The sequence below is a fragment of the Myxine glutinosa genome, chromosome 1, assembly GCF_964187855.1.
Source record: "Myxine glutinosa chromosome 1, kmMyxGlut1.1, whole genome shotgun sequence".
In the NCBI taxonomy this organism is placed as follows: Eukaryota; Metazoa; Chordata; class Myxini; order Myxiniformes; family Myxinidae; genus Myxine; species Myxine glutinosa.
Genome location: NC_136261.1, coordinates 159,905,510 through 159,917,122, shown reverse-complemented (window position 1 = coordinate 159,917,122; position 11,613 = coordinate 159,905,510). Strand labels below are relative to the sequence as shown.

At 45.0% G+C, this 11,613-nt stretch overlaps 1 protein-coding gene across 1 annotated transcript in view; it reads right to left on the bottom strand.

Annotated features, from left to right (window-relative positions):
* MRPL58 (mitochondrial ribosomal protein L58) overlaps positions 1 to 11,299 on the bottom strand; it is a 43,841-nt gene extending 32,542 nt beyond the window's left edge. The window contains exons 1-2 of the mRNA XM_068121102.2: positions 11,054 to 11,299; positions 7,768 to 7,804 (exon numbers count right to left, since the gene is read on the bottom strand). Coding sequence (XP_067977203.2) covers positions 7,768 to 7,804; positions 11,054 to 11,131 — 115 coding nt within the window. The 5' untranslated portion in view covers positions 11,132 to 11,299. The remainder of the gene's footprint in view (positions 1 to 7,767; positions 7,805 to 11,053) is intronic.
* Between the last annotated feature and the right edge of the window lie 314 nt (positions 11,300 to 11,613).

The window sequence follows — 11,613 nt, the reverse complement described above, 5'->3', positions numbered from 1 at the left end:
TCGGTCACAGAACGAATTAAACTCATAAGTCAAGGTTTCACTGTGTGTATATATATATATATATATATATATATATATATATATATATATATATATATATACAGTCACATGAAAGAGTAAGTACACCCCATGTAAAGTTTTGACTTTTTCAACATTCAGCTATTTGATCTTCATTTCAACAATATTGAGAGATAAAGGTGATATAACATAACAAATATCATGAAACATTTACATTTTGTAGTCCATTGTACAATTTAAATAAACATAAATGCAAATTTCGCATGTGGAAAAAGTAAGTACACCCCTACATTTATCACTACTTCAAATACCTAAAATTAGAATCAGGTGCACCAGATCAAGTGCAAATGATTAGAACATCGTTAGAGAGGATCTTGGAGGAATGCCTCAACTCTGTGTTTGCCTCTAAATCTTGTGTCCCAAACCCATCCCTCTCTGTACCCACCGTACCCAGTCGTACCCAGCTGCTCCTGGACTCTGTGTCCTTTCCTCCTGACAAGGTGGAAAAGTTTCTGTCAACCCTCGACTCTGATTCTGCAACTGGTCCTGACGGCATCAGCCCACGGGTCCTAAAATCATGTTCTTCCGCTCTTTCACTCCCTCTTTCTGTTCTCTTCACCCTCTCTTTTGCTCAAGATCATCTGCCATCTGCTTGGAAATCAGCCAACATCACCGCTTTGCACAAAAAAGGTGCAAAAACAGATCCCAGCAACTACAGACCAATCAGCCTTCTCCCAATTATCAGCAAAGTCATGGAATCCATCATTGCTTCAGATATGAAATCTTTCCTCTTCTCCAATGGCTTGATCTCTGATCATCAATTTGGTTTCAGACCTGGTCACTCTACTCTGGACATGCTGCTTCTGCTTTCTCAACAATGGATGGAGGTCCTCAACGCCAAACAGGAAATTAGAGCCGTCTCCCTTGACATTTCACGTGCCTTCGATACGGTCTGGCACCCTACTCTGCTCACCAAACTCTCCTCCTTTGGTATCCATGGAAATCTCCACGCATGGCTGGCGGACTTCCTCTCTGGTCGTAGTCAACGTGTGGCCCTGAATGGGTTTCTCTCATCTCCTCTTCCTGTTCAGGCTGGAGTTCCCCAAGGCAGTGTTCTGGGCCCTGTGCTTTTTCTGGTCTTCATCAATGATCTCTCTGACTCTCTTGAAAATCCTCTCTATCTCTTTGCTGACGACTCTACTCTCTGTCGCTGCATTCTTCATCCCTCAGATCGGCAGTCTGCAGCCTCCTCACTCTCTGCAGACCTTGACAAAATCACAGACTGGGCAAACAAGTGGAACATGTCTTTCAATCCTGACAAATCTCACACTCTTACGATGTCTCTCCGAAAAGACCGACTGGACAACCCTCCCATCCACTTTCTGAATAATCCTCTCCAAGAAGTTCTGTCACTCAAGCTTTTGGGTCTCACTATTTGCCATGATCTTTCCTGGGAAAACCACATTTCAAATCTGGCCTCCAAAGCCAGTCGCCGACTGGGCATCCTCCGTCGTGCGAAGTCCTTCCTTGGCACACCTGAGCTCCTCACCACATACAAGGCTTTCATCTGCAGCTCTATGGAATACTGCTCTCCCCTCTGGTCTGGTGATCCTGCCTCACACCTCGCTCGTCTTCACTCTGTTGAAACCAAAGCGTTCAGAATCATTGGAATCTCCCGCGATGAAGCTAACTCCAAGGGCCTCTCACTCACTCACCGCAGGCAGGTTGGTGGTCTTTCCGTCTTCTGCAGACTCCTCTCTGGCCTTGCCCCCCCAGCTCTCTCTGGGCTCTGTCCCCCAAATATTCCTACAGGTCGCACAAGATCTGCCTGCAACCCTCTTATGGTTAAACTGCCAAAATCAAGACTTTCTGCTCACCTTCACTCCTTCATTCCTCTTTTCTCCCACCTCTGGAACAAACTCACTCACTCTCTTCAATCCCACTCCACCCTCCAGGTCTTTAAAACAGCTGTTCACCACCATCTCTTATCCTCCCCCATCCAAAACCTTGATCTTTTCTACCCCCGCTAATTTTGGTCCCCTTGTGTTTTATACCTCTCCCCCCCCCCCCTCCCCTTCCCACGCCTCCTGCCCCCAAGCCCTCTCCCTCCCACACTTCTCCCTGCTCTCAAATGTTGTGGTTGTGTGCTTCCCCTTCTCTCCCCATCTTGTCTTCCGCTCCCTCTTTTTGTATATTTTGTTTGTCTGGTTGATTTGTTTGTGAAATAAATGTTAGCTCTTTCACGAGCCTCGATTCAGTATACAAAAAAAAAAGAAAAAAAAAGAAAAAAAAAGAAGACATTTAGTTTGGTTTGCTCTTTGTCGTTGAAGAGTGCGGCGTCACCATGCCGAGATCAAAAGAGCTCTCTGAGACCTTCAGAAAGAAGGCTATAGATGCCTATGAGTCTGGGAAGGGATTTAAAAAGATCTCCAAACAATTTGAAATCAATCATTCGACTGTCCGGAGGATCATCTACAAGTGGAGAAGATTACAAACAACTGCCAACTTGTTCAGGCCAGGCCGCCCCAGCAAGTTCAGCCCGAGAGCAGACCGCAAGATGCTGAAAGAAGTCTCGAAGAACCACAGAATGTCATCACGGAACCGACAGGTAGCTCTTGCCATTGTTGATGTCAAAGTGCACGAGTCCACCATTAGAAAGAGGCTGCACAAATTTGATCTACATGGGAGGTGTGCCAGGAAGAAACCTTTGCTGTCCAGAAAGAACATCAGGGAAGACTAATGTTTGCCAATGAACACCGAGGCAAAGACCAGCACTTCTGGAACAATGTGCTCTGGACAGATGAGACAAAGGGAGAGCTATTTGGCCACAGTACCAGAAGACATGTTTGGCGAAAACCAAAGACAGCATTTGACCACAAGAACCTGATACCAACTGTAAACATGGGGGTGGAAATATTATGGTTTGGGGCAGCTTTGCTGCATCAGGGCCTGGGCAGCTCACCATCATATAATCCACTATGAATTCTTCATTGTACCAGAGGGTGCTTGAGGATAATGTGAGGCCATCTGTCGGAAAGTTGAAGCTCAATCGAAGGTGGACTTTGCAACATGACAATGACCCTAAACATACCAGTAAATCCACCAAGGAATGGCTGAATAGAAAGAAATGCAGGGTCCTGGAATGGCAAAGTCAAAGCCCGGATCTAAATCCCATCGAGATGTTGTGGGGGGATTTGAAACGAGCTGTGCATGCAAGAAACCCCTCAAACATCGCACAGCTGAAAGAATTCTGCATGGAGGAGTGGGCAAAAATTTCTCCCAGTCGATGTCAGAGACTGGTAGACAGTTATAAGAAACGCCTACTTGAGGATCTTTCTGCCAAAGGGGGCAATACCACCTATTAGAGCCAAGAGTGTACTTACTTTTTCCACAGAAGGAAATGGCATCTGTTAATTTTTTGTTGAATAAATTATTGCAGTCAATTTTTCATTGTTTTTTGTTCAATTAGATCACCTTTATCTACAGATACTGTTTAAATGAAGATCAAATATTGATATGTCCACATATGTAAAAAAGATTTAAAAAAAAAAAAAAAACTTCATGGGGTGTACTTACTTTTTCCACATGCGAAATTTGCCTTTATGTTTATTTAAATTATACAATGGACTACAAAATGTAAATGTTTCATGATATTTGTTATATTATCTCACCTTTATCTGTCAATATTGTTTGAAATGAAGATCAAATAGCTGTATGTTGAAATATGTTGAAAAAGTCAAAACTTTACATGAGGTGTACTTACTTTTTCACGTGACTGTAGCTGCCACACTGGTTAATGACCCTCTCAGACCACTACATTTTTGATGAACCCACTCAGTGCACATTGTACATTGAATTGAGTTCACTCCGACACCCTTCCTGCACACAGCACACGGCCACTTCCCAGTTCGTTCCACCTCACCACATGCTTTACCACTTGCCATCACCTTCGTTTTTCCGATATTCACCTTCAGACCCTTTGTCTCTAAACATTCCTTCCACTTGTTCATCTTCTCCTTCAGTCCATCCATACTTTCCACAATCAACACCAGATCATCTGCAAACAACTCCCACGGTAAACCCTCCTTTACATTCCGAGCCAGCACCTCCATCACAGCTACAAATGGTTGTGGAGTACTGACCCCTGATGCACTACCAACTTCACCTCAAACTCACCACTGTTCCCGTTCTTCGTCCTTACAGCTGTGCGCGCTCTCTCGTACATTGCCATCACTACTCTGATCAACCATTCCTCCACTCCTAACTTCCTCAATGCCCATGTCAATACTTCGCATGGATCCCTATCGAATGCTTTCTCCAGATCAACAAACCCAAGAAACAACTTCTTCCTCTTCTCCATGTAAGGAAGCAACACACTGATGGCTCTTTATACAGGATATCAAAATGAATTCCCACACGCCCATGAGACAGTGATGGCTTAAAGCCACTGGCGGAGTTTGGGGGGTTGGCAGGGGGGGAAATGCCCCCACCTTTAATTTTTTCAGTAGTTTACAATTAAGATAAAAACATCCCGCATTTAAACGCCAGTAACAATAATGAACGTAAACTGTACTTGTGATTTCACGTACACTGTAACTACATGAACAAACGGTAATTTTGGAAGTCAGACCAAGCTACCCATTATTAATATTAAGCCCTTGTCCCCTCCTCCCCCCTCCCCCAAATAGAGAAGTCAAACTACGCCTATGCTGAAAGCAGTACCTTAACCACTCGCATCACGAAGAGTAAGTCAGTAAGACATAATAATGGGATTGAGTGGAGTGGCGAAGTTTGGTGCGATGGTGTCACATAGGGGAGGGGAGGCAGGGGAGAGAAGGGAGGGGGAGAGGGAGGGGGGCAGAGAGAGGGGGAGAGAGAGAGGGACAGATGGAGGGGGAGAGAGAGGGATGGGGGAAAAGAGGGAGAGAGGGAGGGGGAGGAGAGAGAGAGAGGGTCTGTTTGTTACTTGCCGGAAAAGATTCTGGCAAGTATGTTGGTTGGTTTGTCTGCGTCTGTCTGTCTGTCTGCAGTACTACGTCTACATCGTTGCACATGGAATCGCCATACTTTACACACATATTTGTCTTGCCCTGGAATAGACTGTGCCCAATTTTTAACTCTCTTGGCCCAAGGCCTCCATCATGACGTCATAATTCGATAATTCGACAAGTACAAAACTTCATCCAATCAAGATGCAATTTCTTGAGCGACATGACGGCATAAACTGGTGAAGAAAAATAATAATAATGACGTCATCGGTCACGTGGTTCGGCTGCCATCTTGGAAAAACCAAAAAACTTTGCACCTCTATATCTCCGAAAGTGCTGAATAGAAAAAATTGAGACATGGCTCATTGTAAAGAACTCTCCATGGGGAACTAGAACGGGCACTCGGTAGAGCGCATACCTTCGCCGCAGCTATGGTAAAAATACGATTTTGACCTTTTCGTGACCTTGACCTTGACCTTTGACCCGATTGCTCCCAAAATCTAATCAAATGTGTCCCGTATAATAACCAATCATCCCACCAAATTTCATGCAATTCGGTTGAATACTTTTTGAGTTATGCGAATAACATACACACACACACACACACAGACATACAAATAAATACACAGCGATCAAAACATAACCTTCCGCTTTTGCGAAGGTAATAAGATATGTTGATGATGTCATAGGTGCCTCCATTATGACGTCATAATTCGACAAGTACAAAACTTCATCCGATCAAGATGAAATTTCTTGAGCATAATCTAGGAATAAATTAGTTTAGAAAACAAATAATGATGACGTCATCAGTCACGTGGTTCCGCCGCCATATTTGTCCAAAATGGCCAATAAAAAAGTACATTCCGGCAAGTCCTCGGTCTCTGAGCGATTTTTCATTTGTTTGTTTGTTTGTTTGTGAACAAGATATCTCAAAAGTTGAGGAAGGATTTGAACGAAATTTTGCAGAGATGTATTGTGTATGTGACACGGCCAAAATGATTCGATGTTGGTGAAGATCTGGATCCGGCTAGTATAATTTTTAAAGTGATTCTTCACCATTGGGAGATGGGACCAAAACGATACAAAGCAGGATATCTCAAAAAGTTGTGAGCGGATTTGCACAAAACTTGGTGGACAGCTTGGGTGTGTGACATGGAAGAAACGATTCGATTTTGGTGAAGGTCTGAATTTGGATTCGAATATGAGATTTATTTAATTTTTAAGTGATTCTTCTTCATTGAGAGATCGGGTGAAAAGAAATGTACAACATGATATTTTAAAAAGTTATGGACGAGTTATGACTAAACTTGGTGGATGAGTTGATTAGATGACAAGAACAAGCCGATTAGATTTTGGTTCAGGTCCGAATCTAGATCCGGCCTATCACTGGGATACAAAACATACTGTTCAGCCTGGTGGAGGTATGCACTCTACCGAGTGCCGTTCTAGTTTTCTAGACTTTTTCCCCACACCCTCGAATATATTCAACTGGAACTTGATGGATGGCTTTATTATGATAACGTGCAGAACAAATTCGAGTTTCAGGGAATTTCATCAATTTTTCAGAGTTATGCCCATTTAAATGTTGGAAAATATCACATTGGCAGGGGACATGTATTGCAAATCAATCCTCACTCTTGTTGGTTCACGAGTTGTCAAACAGAGTGACCACTATATTCGTCATGGGTGTGTGTCTGTGTGTCTGTCTGTGTGTCTGTCCGCAGCATAACTACTCGATGATATCAGATTTTGATGAAACTTGGATGGGAGGCTGATATCATGATCTAGTTGTGTCCTGCCGAGAATGGGCGCATTGCGCCCATCGTGGGCGGAGCCACGCCCGAAAAAGACGTCTTTTTAGGGGGTTATCGATTTCAAGGTACATCTTCTCCGAGGGGTTTGGTGGAATCTGACAGGCGTTTCGGTATTTGGTTAGGCCAATGTCATGTGTCTAGCTCCAGTGAGCTCGATTTTTTCATTTTTGCCCCAAGGTCAAGGTCACAAGGTCACAAAATTTTTAAAAGTCGATTTTTGATTGTTTTATTACATTGTTCGCTTCCTGATAGGGTGAAATGTCGTACATGATCTTATATTATCACATACATCATGAAATACAAGTTTTCCGACAAATTTCAGAATCTTCGAGCTTTGACCTTTGAAGGTCACAAAGGTCAAATTTTCAAAGTTTCTATCTCATTTCAAGGTCAGTAACCTTCGTTTTGACATTTCCAGGCCAGCACCACACACAATTACGTACAGCTGGCTCTTAAAGGCCTGCGCACGCAGCGCATTGGGGCCATTTGTAAATAGGCATGTACACCGCATGTCGGGGGCCGACACCTGCCACGTGGACCCCCAACCCCCCAGTCCGGGCCTGTTTCGGTTATAGTCAGTCCTTTGTCATTGAATACCGCTCGCTTGTGAACCATCGTCGTCTCCCGACTTGTTTTTATTATTATTATTATTTTTATTAATATTAGATTTTAAAGGGTCAGAGGTGAAGCAATAAATTAAAAAAAACACCACCTTAAAATTCCCCTGATAGCATTTCAGTCGATAGAGATTAAACTTGGCACAAAAGTGCAATCAACCAACCCCATATGGGATGCGGATGCGGATGAAGACTCATGATTTGAATCATTTTCAGGATTATGCAAGCATCCGAGTTCCTCCAACACTGTCATAATCCCAGGATATCATTCTCCTGTCTCGTACAATGATGATTATGATTCCAAGCCCAATGCAAGTACCCTGAACTCACCAATTGGAATGTACACCGGGGTTTCTTCCCTGCTGATCTGGAAGCAAAAAAATAATTACAAAATACAAAAGTCAAATGCGTTGTCAACATTAGTGTTCAATGAATAAGAGAATGTCAAACCGTGACTTGTGCGAGGGATTTTCTGAAAAACCCAACACTTAGGGATTATATATCCACTTATCGTTACAATGTTATATTATCAATTTGGATTAGATGTCCAAGTTATCATCAAATCCGGATTGAGACCAGGTCACTCTACCTTGGACATGCAGCTTCTGCTCTCCCAACAATGGATGGAGGCCTTCAATGTCAGCCATGAGATCAGGGCCACCTCTCTTGACATATCTCGAGCTTTCCATACAGTCTGGCATCCCGCCTTGCTCTCCAAACTGTCTGCCTATGAAATCCAAGGCCAACTCCACTCGGATTACCGAATTCCTCCACTCTCGTGGCCAACATGTGGCTCTCAACATAATCATTTATGTTGTCATTTATTTATCATTTATTTATGTTGCCAAGGCTGGATATACTCAAGGCAGTTTTCTGGGTCCTGTGCTTTTTCTGATCTTCATCAATGATCTCTCCGACTCTGAAAAATCCTCTTTATCTCTTTGACGACGACTCTGCCGTGTCATCCCTCATTCTTCTGACAAGCAAGTTGAAGCCTCTTCCCTCTCCTCCAACCTTGACAAAAATCACAATCTGGTCAAACACTCAGAATATGTCTTTCAATCTTGAGAAATCCCACTCACTCTCTCTCTCTCTCTCTCTCTCTCTCTCTGTCTGTGTCTGCAAGGATCGTTCCACAAATCCTCCCATCTATTTTCTCAACAACCGTCTCGAAGAGGTTCAGTCATTCAGACTCTTGGATCTCATTCTCAGCCACGATCTTTGTTGTGAAAGCCGCATTTCAAAGTTGGCCTCCAAAGTCAGATGCCGACTGGGCATCCTCTGTCGTGCAAAGTACTTCCTTGGCACACCTGAGCTCCACACCTACAAGGCCTTCATCCAAATTTTGAGAGAGTACTGCTATCCTCTCTGGGTTGGCTTCCCTGCTCAATGCTCATCTTACTCAGCTTGATGCAGTGGAAACCAAGGCTTTTAAGATCATTGGAATCTTATTGGAAATATTTGGATCATTGGAAATATTGGATCATTGGAAATCCTTCACGATGAAGCGGAGTCTATGGGCCAATCATTTCGCCATCGCCAACAGGTCAGTGGTCTCTGTCTTTTTCCACCTCCTTTCTGGTCTTGCACCCTCTGCCCTATCTGTGCTCTGTCCAAGCCCAGTATATGCTGGACACACACGGTCCAGTAGCAACCCCATTCTAATGAAACTCCCAAAATCCAGAACCACTGCTCACCTCCACACATTTATTCTTCCTTCACCTCACCTGTGAAATCACATTCCACTTTCTCTTCAATCTCATTCTGCCCTCCAGGTCTTCAAGCCAGCTGTTCACCATCATCTCAGGTCACCCCCCCCCCCCCATACCACCGTTTAGAGGCCATTTTTCCCCGCAAAGCGGGGGTTGGCCTTTTCGGGGACCGTGGTAGTTGTTGTTTTTTGGTCCCCTTTTTGAAGCAATGTTTTACGGCCGGATGCCCTTCCTGACGCCAACCCTTTTTGCCGCCTTCAACGACAAACAGGGAATTACCAGTGAATTAGCCGACCTCGGAAGGATGACAGGCTGTCAACCCCCCTGGCGTTAATTCAGCGATTGACCCCCCCATCCTGTCACCCCCCCATCCAAAATCATATTTCATACACCCAATAAACCACCACTCATCTGTCCCAAAATTTTGTTTTTACGTAGCCATGTTATCCACGCCTTGAATTTTCCCCTACAGCTCATCATTACCTGCATCCTTGTTTGTCTATGTCCATCTACCTTCTCCCACCGCCCTGCTGTTGGCGTTTCTCCTTTCTCCTGCTGTTTCCTTTGTTATGCTGTGTCCTGATCTGTATGCTGTGTCCCGATCTGTATGGTGTGTCCCGATCTGTATGCTGTGTCCCGATCTGCATGCTGTGTCCCGATCTGCATGCTGTGTCCCGATCTGCATGCTGTGTCCCGATCTGCATGCTGTGTCCCGATCTGCATGCTGTGTCCCGATCTGCATGCTGTGTCCCGATCTGCATGCTGTGTCCCGATCTGCATGCTGTGTCCCGATCTGCATGCTGTGTCCCGATCTGCATGCTGTGTCCCGATCTGCATGCTGTGTCCCGATCTGCATGCTGTGTCCCGATCTGCATGCTGTGTCCCGATCTGCATGCTGTGTCCCGATCTGCATGCTGTGTCCCGATCTGCATGCTGTGTCCCGATCTGCATGCTGTGTCCCGATCTGCATGCTGTGTCCCGATCTGCATGCTGTGTCCCGATCTGCATGCTGTGTCCCGATCTGCATGCTGTGTCCCGATCTGCATGCTGTGTCCCGATCTGCATGCTGTGTCCCGATCTGCATGCTGTGTCCCGATCTGCATGCTGTGTCCCGATCTGCATGCTGTGTCCCGATCTGCATGCTGTGTCCCGATCTGCATGCTGTGTCCCGATCTGCATGCTGTGTCCCGATCTGCATGCTGTGTCCCGATCTGCATGCTGTGTCCCGATCTGCATGCTGTGTCCCGATCTGTATGCTGTGTCCCGATCTGTAAGCTGTGTCCCGATCTGTATGCTGTGTCCCGATCTGTATGCTGTGTCCCGATGTGTATGCTGTGTCCCGATCTGTATGCTGTGTCCCGATCTGTATGCTGTGTCCCGATCTGTATGCTGTGTCCCGATCTGTATGCTGTGTCCCGATCTGTATGCTGTGTCCCGATCTGTATGCTGTGTCCCGATCTGTATGCTGTGTCCTGATCTGTATGCTGTGTCCTAACTCTTCCACGAGCCTGGACTATGTATGAAAAAAAAAAGATGGGAAATGATGCAAAGCTGAAAATGTATACATACACATTATGTAAATGTATCTTTATTTATTCATATGCAGCCTGGGGCTGCAGGGCTGCATCATTTTCTGGATGTGCAACTGTGCCACTGATGCAGTGCCCCCTTATCAGTTAGCTGGTACTCAGTTTGCAGGCCGAGTCAACCCGCCTGGTGTTAATTCAACACATAACAGGGGCTCCAAGTCAGGACCATCAGATCTCCAGGCAGACACGTTAACCGGGCAACACCTGACTTTCTGCATGTACATCGACATCATGCGAATTCCAAACCGGTTATAATCCCAGGAATGATGTTTATTAATTAATAAATGGCCCTCCGAAGGCCCCTTGTTGTCTCACCGCAAAGTTTCGCAGCGGCGGCGGCCCCAGCTGACAGATTAGAGGCCGAGCACCGACAATGCACAATCTCCGCAACATCACCGACGATCTCAACCCGTAAAGCTCCGCAAACTCCACAGCGGGACAGCGGGTCCTCGACTGGCGCGCTCAAGGAAAACGAGCGTCGCCAACTGGGCCAACGAAGTAGGCCACGACGCTCGCGTGCAAAGAAAAACATCATTGCTTATTTTTTAATAATAATATACTGTACATCATTAAAGAGTAATTATTGGGGGAATTTTTTTTTAACATTCTTTTATATTTTGTGTTTGGGTGTACACGCCATACTACAACAGTCGTAATATAAATAATTATTTCAAGAGCGAGACGAGTTTGTGAGTGACGTCATATCCGGGTTGTAGTCGAGCCGTGTTTTACACTGACCTGGAAAATGTTATCATCGATTCCAGGCTGTCATTCATAACTGACAAACTAAACGTTCAAACCGAAAGAGGTGGTTTACTTTTAGCTCATTCTTTTTCCGGTGTTGCGCGTGGATGATCCAAAAAAAAGACTTTCTG